We start from the raw sequence: 16,765 nt of genomic DNA on the forward strand, positions 1-16,765 counted from the left end.
AATTTTGCCCATGTTGGCACTGCCATCATCCTGTAAAATATATTTTGTAAAAGTATTCTCGCTTTGTGGAGGAAGTTCTGAGGTTCCCGATGATCTCAAATGCTGAGCAGTGAAAGGAGACTGAATAACCCACTTAGGATCGGTCTTTACTCTGTATTCATGGAATCTGATTATCCTCTCCTCTTCACTTTTACCTCTTACCCCAAACAAAATGGAAGGATTCCATAATGAAAAGGGTGAAGGAAACATGACTGTTCAACTGAGCAGACAGGCAGATCAAGCAAACTGAGGACAGACGAACACATAATCAACAACATATTAGGAGAGGAAATGGATTTTTATTTATTTTATTTTTTGTAAATGGATTTTTAATGATTTCCAGCAACCACGTTTATCCCCTCCTGTTACTAGAGAGAAAAATGTCTTCAGATAACCAGTGGTCAGCGGACGAGGAAGAAGGCCAACTCTCCCGACTGATCAGGAAATCTAGAGACTCTCCCTTTGTCCCCGTGGGTAAGTGCAGGCCTTGACTGGACGCTGAGAACTGTCGGTAATAACAACGCCTTACCCGGTACTTTGAGGAACGAATTGTTTTAGGTCATCGATTTTTTTCAGGTAATTGAAGCCAACCCCCTCCAGGTGAGTGAAACTTTCAGCACAATTTCTGGTATACGGCAAATCCCCAGTAAATGTTAGCTATTATTATTATCATGAAGTGTCAAATCGTATTTATTTAGCCCCTCTCCATTAGAGGTCTAACTCAGATCACTAATTCCGAACTACTCTAACCGGAGTAGACTGGACGAACTGTAACGCTTCTGTGTTGACTCCAGATCAGCAGCAGCAGCAGCAGCAGCAGCAGCAGCTTATTACATTGAAAGTCTGTTAGTGACCGCGATGGATACGTCTCTCTGTCCTCTAACTCCAATCTTTAAGTTCTTGTGTCTGACGTTTACAGATTTTTCTGTCCCTTCCATTGAGGTTGAGTACAATAAAAAACTTCTGCTCCTAGTATTTTGTGGCACCAGAAGTAGATACAAAGTTTAAAGGAATTGTCAGTCACTTCAGAGCAAAGAAGCTCTGAATGAAAGCGAGGGCTACCGACCTCTCTGCACATCTCAGAGCATGCACTTTGTGATGGTCATGTTCAATGGCCCTTTTTGCTGGTTCCCTGATGTGTTCCAGATGTTGAGGTTGATGGTTAAGCAAACTCTAGATTAAAGAAATGTTATTATAATTAGACCTGGAGTCAGCCTCTTTATCCTTTCCCAGCATAGTCTTACTATGTTTACATTTAGAACAAACACTGTATGTATGTGGACGTTAAAAAAAACAAACACAGAATCTAAGCATCAATATCATTTTTAAAATCTAAGCTTTTGGCAGCCCGGGTGGCTCAGCGGTTTAGCGCCACCTTCAGCCCAGGGCGTGATCCTGGAGACCTGGGATCGAGTCCCATGTCACGCTCTGCTCTCAGCCTGCTTCTCCCTCTGCCTGTGTCTCTGTCTCTTTCTCTCTTGCTCTGTGTCTCTCATGAATAAATAAATAATAAATAAATAAAATCTTTAAAAATAAAGAAACTCTTTAAAAATAAAATCTAAGCTTTCTCTTTCTTCTTTTGGATGCTAAAGCTGATCTAAGCATTATTACACACTGCAGCCTTGACTCTTTCCTGGTGTTCATTTGGTCTGGAAACTACTAAAATAACTTATTTAAATGAGACTTACATTATGTAATAGTTAAACTTACAGAAGTGATTAATACCTTAAAACCTTCTGGAGAGGGACGCCTGGGTGGCTCAGCAGTTGAGCATCTGCTTTTGACTCAGGGTGTGATCCCAAAGTCAAGGGATCGAGTCCCACATCGAGCTCCCTGCATGGAGCCTGCTTCTCTCTCTGCCTATGTCTCTGCCTCTCTCTCTGCATCTCTTGTGAATAAATGAATAAAATCTTTTTTATTTATTAAAAAAACAAAACAAAACCTTCTGGATAGTATGTCGTTAGGTTTCCACTGTCCCTGCAAATCTAGCAACTTCATAAGTGTCATTATTTGTATATAAAAAAGAATCAAAATTTTGCTTTACAGTAATATGCTGATTATTTTACTTTTATTTGATTAAAATTTGATAATAGCACCCATAAGAAATAGAAGCAAATAATGTTATGGTGATTAATTCATCTTCCTTAGCATTTTTAACTAGAAAAACAACTCAAAACTTGGTGCCACTTGAACAGATCACTATCATAAACAGAGATTAATCACTCTGCCTATCATAAATTAAATTATTTTTCCAGAGACATTTAGGGTGATTAAAGTAGAAAGATAAAAGTGTTTCTAGCCAAATTCAATTACATACAAACCACAGAGACACTATATGGAAAACAGTAGAGGTTCTGACTTTAATCTCCAAAGGAAACAAAATCAATTTAACTAAGAACAGAGCCTTGATTTGATAAGGGGAAAGAATCAAGTTTTTGCTAGAAAAATAAATGATAAAATTTGAATAAATATTGTTGAATAGTTTAGCTATTGTTATTCTAGTAATATCTACTTTGTCTTTCCTGCTATACGAGAGTGCCCTGTGCAGAGAATTTACAGAACATTTTTATTTATCTTAAACAACTTCCATCATTATAATCTATTTATATTGTTTAAAACTGTCATATGATCACTGTTAGGGTCTGTGCATACACTGTATACATATTGAAATTCTGTGTTGATGACTTGTTTTTGCTCCTTTCACTTAACATTTTCATATGTACATTTCTGTGTACTTCCATAATTTTTTCGATAGCTATTTTTTCCTCCGAAAGGCCATTTCAGTTTGTTGTTGTTCAGTTTTTGTTGTTCTTGTTCAGTTTTTCTTCATACCTACTGTAGCCATAAACATCTTTGTGTCAACCCCTCAATGTTTCTTTTACTTATTTCCTTGGAATATGAATTTCCAAGGCAGGAAGCACATTCAGTTTAATACCACTTATTGTATATTTCCAGGGTTCTTAAGATTTGGCTAAACTTACAGAGCTTTCAGCATCGTACCTGTTTGTCAATGTGCCTACCATTGTTTTATTATTGTTTTTTGCTATTTTTGTCATTTTAATTTTTATTTCATGTGCTAATCAGACTATAAAATGTACATGTAAATGCAATTACTCTCTTCCATCTATTAAATGGACTCAAAAAGAATAAATATATCCTCACCCACCCATAAAAACACACATGTGCCAAAATAATTAATCAAAACTTGCCATCCTACGTAAATATCAATCGCATATCTATATATTACAACAAACATATGGAAACTTAAACTAAAAACATAACTGCTGGGGGATCCCTGGGTGGCGCAGCGGTTTGGCGCCTTCCGTTGGCCCAGGGCACGATCCTGGAGACCCGGGATCGAATCCCACGTCTGGCTCCCGGTGCATGGAGCCTGCTTCTCCTCCCTCTGCCTGTGTCTCTGCCTCTCTCTCTCTCTCTGTGACTATCATAAATAAAATAAAAAATAAAATTCTTAAAAAAAAAAAGATTTAAAAACATAACTGCTGGGACACCTGGGTGGCTCAGCGGTTGAGCGTCTGCTTTTGGCTCAGGGCGTGATCCCGGATTCCTGGGATGGAGTCCCACATCGGGCTCCCTGCATGGAGCCTGCTTCTCCTCCCTCTGCCTATGTTTCTGCCTCTCTTCCTGTGTCTCTCATGAATAAAGAAATAAAATCTTTAAAAAAAACAAAAACAAAAAACCGCAGCACCATTCACAATCACTCCAAAGAAAATTAAATGCTTAGATACATGCTTAACATGTATATAATCTGTATGCTCATTACAAAATGTTAATGAAAGAAATCAGAAAGGACCTAAATAAATATAAAGACTACATGTAGTATAAATATACTAAATATACAGTAAAGAAGATTACACATATAAGTATAAAGAATATATGTCAGTTCTCCCCAAATTGATCTATAGGTTTCATGTAATTCCTATCAAAATCCCAGCAAGGTTTTTCATAGATAAGACAAGCTTATTCTTATTCTAAAATTTACATCTGAAGGCAGAAGTCCTAGAATGGGGACACCTGGGTGGCTCAGCGGGCCTTGGGCTCAGGTCGTGATCCCAGGGTCTGGGATCCAGTCCCACATCAGGCTCCTGCAAAGAGCCTGTTTCTCCCTCTGCCTGTGTCTCTGCCTCTCTCTGTGTGTGTCTCATGAATAAATAAATAAATCTTAAAAAAAAAAAAAAAAAAAGAAGTCCTAGAATGACTAAAACAATCTTAAAAAATTAAAAAAAAAAAAAAGGATAAAGTGGGAGAAATCACTGTACCTGATATTGAGGTGTACTATATGGCTATAGTAACGAAGACAGTGTAGTGCTGCTGGAGGGATAAACAGATCAACAAGATAGAAGAGAGAACCCCCAAAATAGACCCATGCTTTTATTATGCAAATTTTTCTCTACTTTTTTTTTTTAATTTTTAAAAAGATTTTATTTATTCCTGAGACACACACACACACACACACACACACACACAGAGAAAGGCAGAGACACAGGCAGAAAGAGAAACAAGTTCCATGCAGGGAGGCTGATGTGGGACTCGATCCCTCATCTCCAGGATCATACCCTGGGCCAAAGGCAGGCTCTAAACCGCTGAGCCACCCAGGGAATCCCAATCTTCTCTACTCTTATGTCAAAATATGGCATTTTGTCTTTGTCATTTTCTTGTCTACTTTATCTTCTTTTATTTAAATATTTTTTAAAATATTTTATTTATTAATTCATGAGAGACACACAGAGAGAGGCAGAGACACAGGCAGAGGGAGAAGCAGGCTCCATGCAGGGAGCCGGATGTGGGACTTGATCCTAGGACCCCAGGATCACGCCCTGGGCCTAAGGCAGTTGCTCAACCACCGAGCCACCTAGGCGTCCCTACTTTACCTTCTTTTAGATGCTATGAATATGCTATTCTGTTTTATTCTAGTTTTTGATATTTTTGTTTTGTTTTTACACTTAATTCAGAATTTTTTATAGGGTCTGATGTGAGATACAAATCCAAGTTCTCCATACCAGAAAATTGTACCAACGGTATATATTAAATCACTATTCCTTTATTTGTTATTTGGTTATTTGATTTGTCATAAATTAAGTTCTCACAGAGTTTTTTTTTAATTTTATTATTTTTTTCTCACAGAGTTTTAAATCTCTTTCTAGAATCTTTCCTATTCAGTTGATCAGTTTACTATGTTTAGGGCCAATTATGTAGGATTTTGGTTGTCACAGCAGTATATTCACTATTCCATAGGGAATACAGAAATACTTGTGTGTGCTTCTGGAGTTTTCTAGAGTCACAGTTCTTTGTGGAGTCACATACTTCTTGTGCAAATATTCACACCTTTTTATCTCATTAAAATTTATTTATTTATTATTTTTTTAAAGATTTATTTATTTATTTATTCAGAGAGAGCGAAAGAGAGGCAGAGACACAGGCAGAGAGAGAAGCAGGCTCCATGCGGGGAGCCCGATGTGGGATTCGATCCTGGGTCTCCAGGATTACACCCCGGGCTGCAGGCGGCGCTAAACCGCTGCGCCACCGGGCTGCCCTATCTCATTAAAATTTAAATCTCATTTTTATAGATCAAAATTTTTATCTCTTTACTAGATTTACTCCTGATTTGATAACAAGTAGAGAGGAGTAAAACCAAACATTTGAAAGCAATAGGTGCTGGGATGTTTGGTTGGTTTGCTCACTGGCTTAGTGACTTGCCCCCAAATAAAAACCTTTCACGATGCACAATATGAAATCACGCCCCAGGAACATTAGAAATTACATAATTCAGGATTTTCTGGGAAGAGTCAAAACTGAAAATATTGAATCCATAAGTGTTAAGGGTCTATTTAAAAACCTGGTGGATCAAATTCAGCATGGTTCTTCTTAAAGTATTCTTTGGTATCTTGCCTGCTTATGTTCCAAGTACTGATCCAAGTACAGTCTTCTTTTCGGCTCTCTAAATCTTGGGGACTCTAGTCTACTATTTACATAACCTCTACTTTTTTAATTCACAGGAATAGCAGGCTTTCTGACTGTGGTGTCCTATGGTCTTTACAAGTTAAAGTACAGAAAAGATCAGAAAATGTCCATCCATCTTATTCACATGAGAGTTGCTGCCCAAGGATTTGTTGTAGGAGCTGTGACTCTAGGTAACCTACTTAATTTGTGTCTTATGTTCAGCTGTCTTTGAGAATTTTTAATTTATTTTATTCAATCATATTAGAAAATGAGTATTGGGTCAAGATCAAGTTCTCATCACAAGAAAAAATTCTGGAACTATTCGTGGTTACAGTTGTTAACTGATTTACTGTGGTGATCCTTACAATATATGCAAATAATGAATCATTACTGGAGCCCTGAAACTCATAAAATGTTGTAGATCAATTATACCTAAAAATATTTTTAAAAGGTAGATAATTTGATTTAGAAAAGGTAGAGACCTAGGTTATGGGTTCTGTTATCTTGAATAGTGAAAGGAGCAGTGAATAGTTTGTACCCTACATAACCCAACGAAAGTACTGGTTCTAGATTCCAGCTTTTATTGCTCACCTAAGTGCAGCATAGTTCCCAGCCTACTTGAACAGCAGATATAATTATTAATGTAGTTTAACTGGGAAGAATACATTTTTAGAGTCCACAAGTCTCAACAACTGTTCTCCTTTTATTCCCAGCCTGAGCATTAGGCAAACCTTTTTAAAATTAGTCTATAAATTAAGCAATACTTAACACAGTCGAATCCAAAGAGCAGGTATAAAATTATCTGGTTAATTCTGGTTATATCAACGGCTAAATCAGATAGTTCTAACAAGAAGTCCATTTTGGGGCCTAAATTATCTAACTTCCTTGTTGTCTACAATAATGAGAACAAGTCACAGTGTTCTTAGGTCTCCTTCATGCTGTGCAAAGTAGAGTCTGCCTAAGAGTAGCTCTAGGATTATGGACTGATGGGTGTGAGGCTTGCCTATAGGGAGTTACATGGTAATTATCTTATAACCATGAGCTGTGCTATGCAGGTGTTGAACAAAATACAAGGAACTCCACTACAAAATGAAAGTGCTCATTTTCATCTATTTTAGCAAACATCTATTGAGCACTTGCTATGTGCCAGGCACCGTACCAGTCTAGAGATACAGAGATAAGACTCAGTCCCTACCCTCAAATTGTTTAGTCTCCTTAGGGAGATCAACCAAGAACAAAAGACAGTATAAAGTCATAGATACTATGACAGGGATAGCACAGGTTGCTATGGAAGCACAAGAACAAAGAGGGGGGCATTTAATTAGTGCTTAGAGTCCAGGGGAAGCTTCTCTAAGGATGTAAACTATATGAGCCAAGCAGATGCAAGAATTAGCTAGGCAGAGGAGATCAGGATTCTAGACAGAGGAAAAAACAAAGGCCCAGAAGCATGGCACATTAGTCGAACTCCACGTAGCTTGGTGGTAAGTGAATCAATCAAGCAGAGCTACTAGTAGTAATATATCATAAGAGATTTATTATAGGCATTATGTAATTGTGGAATTATGTAATTGTGAGGCCACTGCGTATATATCAGTACTTGGGGCCTGAAGTGAGCAGAGCAAGCACTGAGAATGAACAAGGATATGTAAACTGAGGGAAACAGAAAAATCCAAAACCTGCAAGGGTGAGGTGGAACACACAGGATGGACTGTTTGGAACCCTTGTGGATTTCTCACCATTTCTAAGCCTCTAAATTTGAGGGTGGGAGTGACAGAGGGGAAAAATGATGCCCTTCATCTTGGAACTAAACATGAATCTGGCCAAGGAGTCAGAAAAGGTGAAGGAGGAAATTCAGCAGAAGCCACAGTAGCTGTACTCCGAGTTGTTGCCACATGCCAACAAAGTGGACCAGCAGATGAGCAAAGATATGCTGCAATACTGCCTTCCAAACACAAATGACTTTGGCTGCTGCTTCACTTCTACCTTATAGATCTTATGCAAAATGTCCCATCTGTAATAACTCAGGGAATAAAAGGAAAGGAATTCTGGAAAATATATAGTTTGACACAATACAAATTCACCATTGTCTCCCCCTTGTCACCTTGGCATCTATACACACCTCTTTTAATACACTTAACTTTGAAATAAAGACAATGGCAAAATCAACAATCCAATGTATAACCAAAAACATGCTAATTCTCTCCCAAAAGAGGATACAAAGTCCCTTTATCTATCTTTGAGTGGTGCTGATTTGTCTTTGAGCAGAGTCACATTCCCCTTGGATATCCTGTAAGCTAAATCCTGAAATATAAGGATAACTATTATTAACAGTTCTTACATTCGATGGTAGATAAATGGAAGTGGCAAATAGGAGAAAAAATGGTTAATGTATACACAAATGTATTCAAATCAAAATAAGGAAGGAAGGGATCCCTGGGTGGCACAGTGGTTTGGCGCCTGCCTTTGGCCCAGGGCGTGATCCTGGAGACCCGGGACCGAGTCCCACATCGGGCTCCCGGTGCATGGAGCCTGCTTCTCCCTCTGCCTGTGTCTCTGCCTCTCTCTCTCTCTCTCTGTGACTATCATAAATGAATAAATTGAAAAAAAAAAATAAAAAAAAAAACAAAATAAGGAAGGAATATTTATAGCTACCAAACTTTGTTTCTACAACTGGCCGGATGGTCATGGCTGGTGTTATAACCATGTTCTTCCACTAGCCATTTCATACTCCGTTTGCCTTCAGCAAGCACCTTGGCTATTCATGGTTATTTGGCATGGTGACCCATACCTTCATTCCTAAATGGCCTAGTCATTAGCCATCCTGCTCGTACTGGGTAGAGTTTTCCAGTGTCTTTAATCACAGGACATGGGAGTACTAAAAAAATGCCCCCAGAAGATATGCATTCCAGACACTTACCTCCTTCCTCTACTTTTGTATAGTAGAAACCGAATTTCCACTTAATAGGTCAGATGGATGCTATGGACTAACGTGATATCCTATGGATTGGAGAGTTGATCAAGGTCCTTGCAGACTAGGTTATGGCATCGACTAGAGACTTTAGGCAGCCCTGAGACTGAATAGTGAAAGTATACTCTTGGCCCAACCATGTGAAAGCAAACTGCTTCTGACTGTCTTTATTAAAAGGTATATCAACGGGGCTCCGGGTGGCTCAGTGGTTGAGCATCTGCCTTTGGCTTAGGTCGTGATCATGGAGTTCTGGGATCGAGTCCCATGTCGAGCTCCCTGCATGGAGCCTGCTTCTCCCTCTGCCTATGTCTCTGCCTCTCTCTGGTTCTCATGAATAAGTAAATAAAATTTTTAAAAAAAGGTATACAGAAAAAAACAATCAACTAGATTAATAGCTGCAAACCAAATAGCAAATACATTTGTACTGATATGCTCTAGCAAAGAAAGCATACCTGGACAGCAGCTCCAATCAGAGTGACGACCTGATTATTTAATAGAAATCTATTATCATTCTCCAAGTTCCATCTGTCTTCTGGCCAAAGAGGCAAATTGAATGGGTATCTTGTAGGAATCACCACCCAAGCATCTTTAAAGTCCTTGATGATGGCACTATTCTCTACAATCCAACTGGTAATGCAGTAATGCTTTGGTTTTTACTCTTTGGTAGATAGAGGCAAGTAGAATGGCTTACAGTTAGCTTTCCTGACCATAATAGCCCTTACACCACGGGTCAGGGAACCGATGTGAGGATTCTGACAGTTGCTGAGTTTGTCCATTCCAATTACACATTCCAGAACTGGGGAAATAACTCAGGGACCCACCAAGAGAATGGACCCAAAGCAAAACTCTACTGACCACCTGACCTCGATAAACTCCTAGCTTGACTGCTAGACCACTCTAATTCTCCAGGCATTAGTATCAATTCAGAACCAATATTTAATAATAATCTCCTACAAATGGAGATTATTTTCCCTTCCTTGTGCACAGGCACCTTGGTGAACGGTCACAGATCTCACTAGGGAAGGTGAAATGAAGTACTAACAGTATTTACATTTTTGGCTGTGCAACAGGGTCTTAAGGAGATGTGATCTTTGCTTTATTCAAGGGACTCTGGGTCTGTGAAGCGACTCAAATCTGGGAATTGGTCAGGGGGCCATGGCTGTCTACTGTGATGATTCAAGTGAAACTTCCACTCACCAAACCTAGAGTTTTCCTGCTTATCTGCTCCCCACTATTTTCAACTCTAGGGACACCATAATCTTTGGCCAATGCCAAAGACTTTTGTGGCTTAGACTATGCTGATTACTGTTTAGTCTTTGCTGCCCATTACAGTAATCATACTTTCCTTGTCTTTGTCAACTAAGTGATGACACTTGACCCCTGCCACTCAGGATCCCATCATCTCCACTGAATTCAGAGAGCCCGGTAATTCCCACCGTCAATTCTGTCTTACAGAAGGTAGTCACCACAGAACTCTCTAAGGATATCAGCGGCTCCCTTCACAAATGTTATTTCTCACAGCCTCGGGGAAAGAAATAGATATATTTAGGAGATGAGTGAGCAGGATAAACCCACTTTAACATCCCAATCTCCCAAGCCTTTGGACACCTTCCTAAATGGCAAAGTTTCTCAATCTCAGTACTACCGACATTTCGGACTGCTTATTCTTTGTTGTGGAGGGCTGTCTTGTGCATTGCAGGATGTTTAGCAGCATCCCCGGCATCTACCCAGTAGATGCAAATAGCACCCACCCACCTCCAGTGTGACAACCAAAAATGCCTCCGGACATTGCCAGATTTCCCTGGGGAAACTGCCCCTGTAAAGAAGAATGACTGCCAGTACAGAATCACTGCTGTACCCTGGAAGTATACCAAGAAAGCTCTGGCGTTTCAACTTCATTTAGTGGAGATTACCTCTCAGTCCAAGTTTGAGTCATTCTCAGGAAGGAGTGGAAAGCAGTCTCAGTCAGATACAGGAGTTCAGGACCCCATTTCACTGAAACCTGCCCATATGTTCCCATCCTAATTTTTAGGATCCCACTCTTTCCAAAGCAATGCCTTAACTTTGTGAGGTTGGGAATTTTATTATTGTTGTGATTAATCACTAACAGGATTAGTTTCTGTGGATGTTTTTCAAAAATATCAGCCTCACAGCTATGGGAGCTGAGTTCCTTTCTGGAAAGTCATAAAGTTTTCAGGTCCCTTCACAGGACCTGGATTAAGGAGTCAGAAGCCCTGAACTTTGTTTTGGAGCTTCATTTTGTTCATTTTGTTTTCCAAAGTTCTCCAGTACACTTAGAAGAAACCAACCTAATTACACTCCTTATTTCCATTAAATGTTCTGTAAGAGTAAATACCTCATCACCCAAAGCCTCTTTCTTTTCTTTCTTTCTTTCTTTCTTTCTTTCTTTCTTTCTTTCTTTCTTTCTTTCTTCTTTCTTTCTTTCTTTCTTCTTTCTTTTTCTTTCTTTTTCTTTTCTTTTCTTCTTTTCTTTTCTTTACTTTTTTCTTTTCTTTCTTTTCTTTTCTCTTTTCTTTCTTTCTTCTTTTAAGATTTTATTTATTTATTAGAGAGAGAGGCAAAGACACAGGCAGAGGGAGAAGCAGGCTCCACACAGGGAGCCCTACGTGGGCCTCAATCCCGGGTCTCCAGGATCCCGCCCTGGACCAAAGGTGGCACTAAACCGCTGAGCCACCCGGGCTGCCCTGTTTCTTTTTTTAAATGAGGTCATTGGCGTGGTCCTTTATTTTTCTAAAGATTTTATTTATTTATTCATGAGAGACACACAGAGAGAGGCAGAGACTCTCAGAGGCAGAGGGAGAAGCAGGCTCCATGCAGGGAGCGCGATGTGGGGCCCACGGGATCATGCCCTGAGCCAAAGGCAGACGCCCAATCACTGAGCCACCCAGGTGTCCCCCAAAGCCTGTTTTCTATAGGCACCTGATTAAGGTTATCTATAGGTGACAATCTTAAAAAAAAAAAAAGTTTTACTACTGCATGCCATGGACAGTTAGCATCCTCTGTACTACTGAAAAAAAAAAAAAAGGCCATTAATATCTTTAAATCCAATCAGCAGATGACACAGAACCAATTCAGAGAATCTACCCTCATGGTTATGTTCCTCTGGAAGGTTCTGTAACTAAAATCTTTATCAGTCGGGCAAAACTACTAGGAGTGATATAAAAAGGGATTTATTATAGAAATACGACCTTAACCAATTTTAAGAGCTGGGTAAACAGTCCATGTTAGACTGTTGCTTATGTTTCTAAGTCTGGAGCCTCAAGTTAGCAAGGCAGCAGTTGGGAAGGAAAAATAAACTGGGATCTTCAAGGAAGAGCCAGAACCCACAAAGAGAACCTGAGTCAGTCTCTTACTGACTCCAACTTTGATCATGGTGTGAGCTGTAGGAGAAGCTGGTACCCTCTATCATGGAGCTCATCCACTAGCGTAGGAGCCAAAGAAGCTAAGGGAGGAGATGGAGAAGGAGCTGAAGGATCTGTGGGTCTGACTGATGCCTAGCAATGGCAAGGTGAGCCACCAGATAAACAACATGTAAGTGGTAACAGCACCTGGTACCTCACACCAAGCCTTCCAAGCGTAAAAAGAATATAGCTCCTGCTGCTTCACCTTCAAATCTCAAGCAAAATGTCTCTTATGAACCAAACTAACCCAGAAAGATGCAGGGATGGGAATCCTGAAAAAAAAAAAAAAGAAGTTACAGCCTGGCTAAACTGGTATAAAAGCAAATCCCCAATAGATGTATATGGTTGCAAGTCGAGGCATTAACAAGATGTTGTGAGCCGGTGAAAGATTTAAAGAGGGGAGTAATGTAGACAGAACGGCAGCTGAGAAAGGCCTGCTCAAACACAGGCAATATGAAACTGTTTAAACAGAGGGTCACACTAGGAACAAAAACTACTATCATAAAAGTCAGGACAGTGATTATCTACGAAAAGGAGAGGGAGGTGTGGTCAGAGAGGGAAACCTTGGGTGCTTCTAGGACGCTTGCTCTATTCTATTTTGTGACCTACAACTCCAGGTATTCACTCTACAACTGTTTGTTATCTGGTCACTTAGACTGTGTCTACCATTTTCCGTGCATATTATATTTCACTATGAAAAACAAATGTAAAGAGGAAAAAGAAAATGATTAGAGATGATTTGTAAAGCAGGGGAGAAAGCAAAGACGAAGTCAATTAGATGATGAACTGGGTTTGAATTAAAGCGGTAATAGTAAAAATGGAGAGGAGATGGGTTCTAGAAACATTCAGGATTCAGCAACTAAGTGTTTGGGAAAAGGAAGGAAGGAAGGAGGAGTCAAGGATGATTCCTAGGTTTCGGTTTGGGCAATCAGGTAAAAGATGTGCCTTTCACTAATGTGAAGAATGAAGAAGGGCAGCCCGGGTGGCTCAGCGGTTCAGCGCCGCCTTCAGCCCAGGGCGTGATCCTGGAGATAGGGATCAAGACCCACGTCGGCTCCCTGCATGGAGCCTGCTTCTCCCTCTGCCTCTGTCTCTGTCTCTGTGTGCCTCCCATGAATAAATTAAAAAAAAAAAAAAAAAAAAAGAATGATGAAGGGGTGCCTAGGTGGCTCAGTGGTTGAGCGTCTGCCTTCGGCTCAGGGCATGATCCTGGGGTCATGGGATCGAGTCCCACATTGGGCTCCTCGCAGGGAATCTGCTTCTCTCTCTGCCTGTGTCTCTGCCTCTGTGTGCCTCTCATGAATATATTAAAAAAAAAAAAAAAAAAAAAAAGAATGAGAAAGAACAGGTTTAGTGGGAGGATAAGTACATGTTGGACAAAACAATAATAGCTAATAGTTAATGAGGGTTTATGATGTTCAACCCATTCTGCTTTATATATCACTATTTCATTTAATCTTTTTTTTGCAGGTAAACTTTATTATTATTATATTTTTATTTCATTCCAGTATAGTTAACATATGTGTTATGTTAGTTTCAGGTGTATACTACAGTGATTTAATCTTTTTTTAAAAAAAGATTTATTTATGAGAGAGAGACAGAGAGGCAGAGACACAGGAGGAGGGAGAAGCAGGCTCCATGCTGGGAGCCCAACGTGGGACTCGATCCCAGGACTCCAGGATTACGCCCTGGGCCAAAGGCAGGCGCTAAACCGCTGAGCCACCCAGGGATCCCTACAGTGATTTAATCTTAATAAATACCTCTTTCACACCACCTGGTATGCTGAAATACAATTCAATAGTGATGCCAACCACCTGCAGCTCACCTCAGATGCCACAGGTTTAAGGAAATCATTCCCAGAGACTGCTGTTACTGCAGACACCAGGCACTGGGGGGTCCCCAGGCCACCTGCACTTCTGACCAACTGGCTGCAAATTCAGGGGTTCCCAAGACTTCCTCAGGTTTGATATTTCACTAGAACAACTTACAAACTCAGAAAGCTCTATACTTATGACTACAGTTTGTTTTTTAAAAAGATTTTATGTATTCATTTGATAGAGCACAAGGGGAGGGGTGTGGGGGCTGAGAGAGAGGGAGAAGCAGGCTCCCCACTGAGCAGGCAGCCTGATGTGGGGCTCAATCCCAGGCCCTGGGATCATGACCTGAGCCGAAGGATCCCTGGACCCCTGGATCATGACCTGAGCCGAAGGCAGACACTTAACTGACTGAGCCACTCACATGGCCCCAACAATTACAGTTTTATTAGTTTTATACTCTCTCCCTATGGAACCAGGGATGCCACCCTTCCAGCACATCCATGTGTTTACAAACTGAGAAACTCTACTGAGCTTCAGCATCCAGAGTTTTTACTGTGGTTTCATTATGTAGGCATGATTGACTAAATCATTGGCCCCATGACAGAACTCAATCTCCAGTCCTATTCTCCTCCCTGAAGGCCTAAGAACCCTTTAATCATATGGTTGGTCTTTCTGGCATAACCAGCCACATCCTGAAGTTATCTAGGAGCCCACCGTGGGTCACCCCATTAACATAAATTCAGGAATAATCCAAGGGCCCCATGAAGTAATACAGATATTTCTCCACCTGGGAAATTCCAAGCATTTTAGAAGCTCTATGCCAGGAACTCCGGACAAAAACCAAAGTCTTTATCAACAATACCCTATGAGGTAGGTCCTGTTACAATCCCATTTCCAGAAAAGGAAAGGAAGGCTTAGAGAAGAAAAACTTACTTACAATCTCATGGGCTATCTACTCCAGAGCCTGAACTCTTAATTTTATATTATACTGACTGAGGTGCCTGGAGTAGACATCTCCAAATTAGAGTACTCATACCCTAGGAGTTAGAGTTAGGGTGTGGGTATGTGGGAAGAAAATATTTTTATCTTAAACACAAAAAAGCTTTACTCATATATAGACTGGCCACAGTACGCTTATATTGTTTATAAATAAATGAACACTCTGAGGGGCATGCTCCACTTATTTATGCACAATTCAAAAGTTTGGAGGCCACCTATCTGTGCGTGTGGAAACTTCACATCTAGCATAATGAATATATGGGTCTCACATTCAGAAGAGAGATCTAAGTGCTTATCAGTGAAGCAACAGATATGAATGAAGTGAGAAAAGAGCTGAGATCAGAACTCCAGCGAATACCAACATTTATGAGGTAGGCAAGAGGTTAAGAATTATCTTGGGTCTAAGAAGCACAGGGAAATGAGTTTTATAGTTCTCTCTGCATCTGAAAATGTTAATTCCATAGATGCCACAATGCTTCAAGGAAACATGTTTTTGCTTTGGATTTGATTCATCTGTGACCATTGTAACTATTATTGGGTTAGAAATAAGGCTGTGCAGACAGCTGCCTCACTTGGCTAAGGTGTGCAGATAAGAACAACTAATTTATGGATCATTTTTCTCTTTGCACTCTTTGAAGACACTAACAAGCGGGCGTCAGATAAAAAAAGGCAGAAGGAAAGGAAGTATAGGATTTGGTTTAGACAACCTACTAGAGAGCTGATGTCTTGATAACTGATATGGCCACGGGTGGGAGGTGAGCAGACTCCTTAGCTGGCTTTGAGTATGAACTTTGGTCAACATTCCTGCAAGTCGAGGTAACAACTCTATCCCTAGGGCTATTTCCCCTGACTGCCTATCCCTTTCTGCCAGGCCCTGGGTCCTGGGCCCTGGGCCCACGGCTTTGTGAAAAACCTATAGATATCTATCTCAATGCCTTAACTCATAGCTATTTCACCCACTAGCCTGTAAACCTCCAGAAGCAAGGATTCAATCCCTTCACCTTTGTTTCCCTCGAGACACAGAGCACAAGTAGATACTAAATAGAGAGGTGTGCTGAATTGAGGCGTCTATTATTTCTATCTTCTCATCTAGTCAAATCTTCCCATTCCCTAACTTTTTTTACCAATATTTTAAATTCAAATTCTAGGGTGGCATAGTTAACAGTATACATTTGGATTTAGATTTATATTGATCTTAAAGGGCTTTTTTGGGTTTGTCTGGAGCTACTTAAATGATCCAAGCCAAAAGTTAACAAGATTTGTTTGTTTATTCTTAAATTGAGGGATAGTTTTGGAAAAATACAAGTGGAAGAAATTCAGCATTTGTTTTCCATAGATACCATACTGATCTATATCTTTTTGTTTCTAGGTGTTCTCTATTCTATGTATAAGGATTACATCAGACCTAGATTCTTCAATGCGTCCAAAAAATGAAGCTACACATAAGAAGACTTCTAAAAACTATTATGAAGAATAAAATTTCAATATGTAGCAAATTATACTACAGAAGTATGAGACAGGATTCTCATAGCCTTATATAGTAAGTCTCAATTGTTACG

General features: G+C 40.0%; 2 protein-coding genes across 2 annotated transcripts in view; one reads left to right on the forward strand and one right to left on the reverse strand.

Annotated features, from left to right (window-relative positions):
• Positions 1-371: 371 nt before the first annotated feature.
• Positions 372-16,640, forward strand: HIGD1C (HIG1 hypoxia inducible domain family member 1C). Its single transcript, XM_041736217.1, has 3 exons — positions 372-513; positions 6,057-6,191; positions 16,576-16,640. The coding sequence occupies exons 1-3, from the start codon at positions 372-374 to the stop codon at positions 16,638-16,640; spliced, it is 342 nt and encodes a 113-aa protein (XP_041592151.1).
• The window catches only part of SLC11A2 (solute carrier family 11 member 2), a 54,197-nt gene continuing 37,924 nt past the window's right edge, over positions 493-16,765 (reverse strand). Inside the window, exon 18 of the transcript XR_005984871.1 lies at positions 493-1,212. The gene's annotated coding sequence lies outside the window, so the exon portion shown is untranslated. The remainder of the gene's footprint in view (positions 1,213-16,765) is intronic.

This window comes from Vulpes lagopus, chromosome 21 (genome assembly GCF_018345385.1).
Source record: "Vulpes lagopus strain Blue_001 chromosome 21, ASM1834538v1, whole genome shotgun sequence".
NCBI classification, from domain to species: domain Eukaryota; kingdom Metazoa; phylum Chordata; class Mammalia; order Carnivora; family Canidae; genus Vulpes; species Vulpes lagopus.

Excerpts from the sequence above, each read along its gene's own strand:
- HIGD1C (XM_041736217.1), top strand. The coding sequence starts at position 372 with ATGATTTCCAGCAACCACGTTTATCCCCTCCTGTTACTAGAGAGAAAA. Across the intron at positions 514-6,056 it reads CTCTCCCTTTGTCCCCGTGG|GAATAGCAGGCTTTCTGACT; the intron begins GTAAGTGCAGGC and ends TTTAATTCACAG. Across the intron at positions 6,192-16,575 it reads TGTAGGAGCTGTGACTCTAG|GTGTTCTCTATTCTATGTAT; the intron begins GTAACCTACTTA and ends TTTTGTTTCTAG.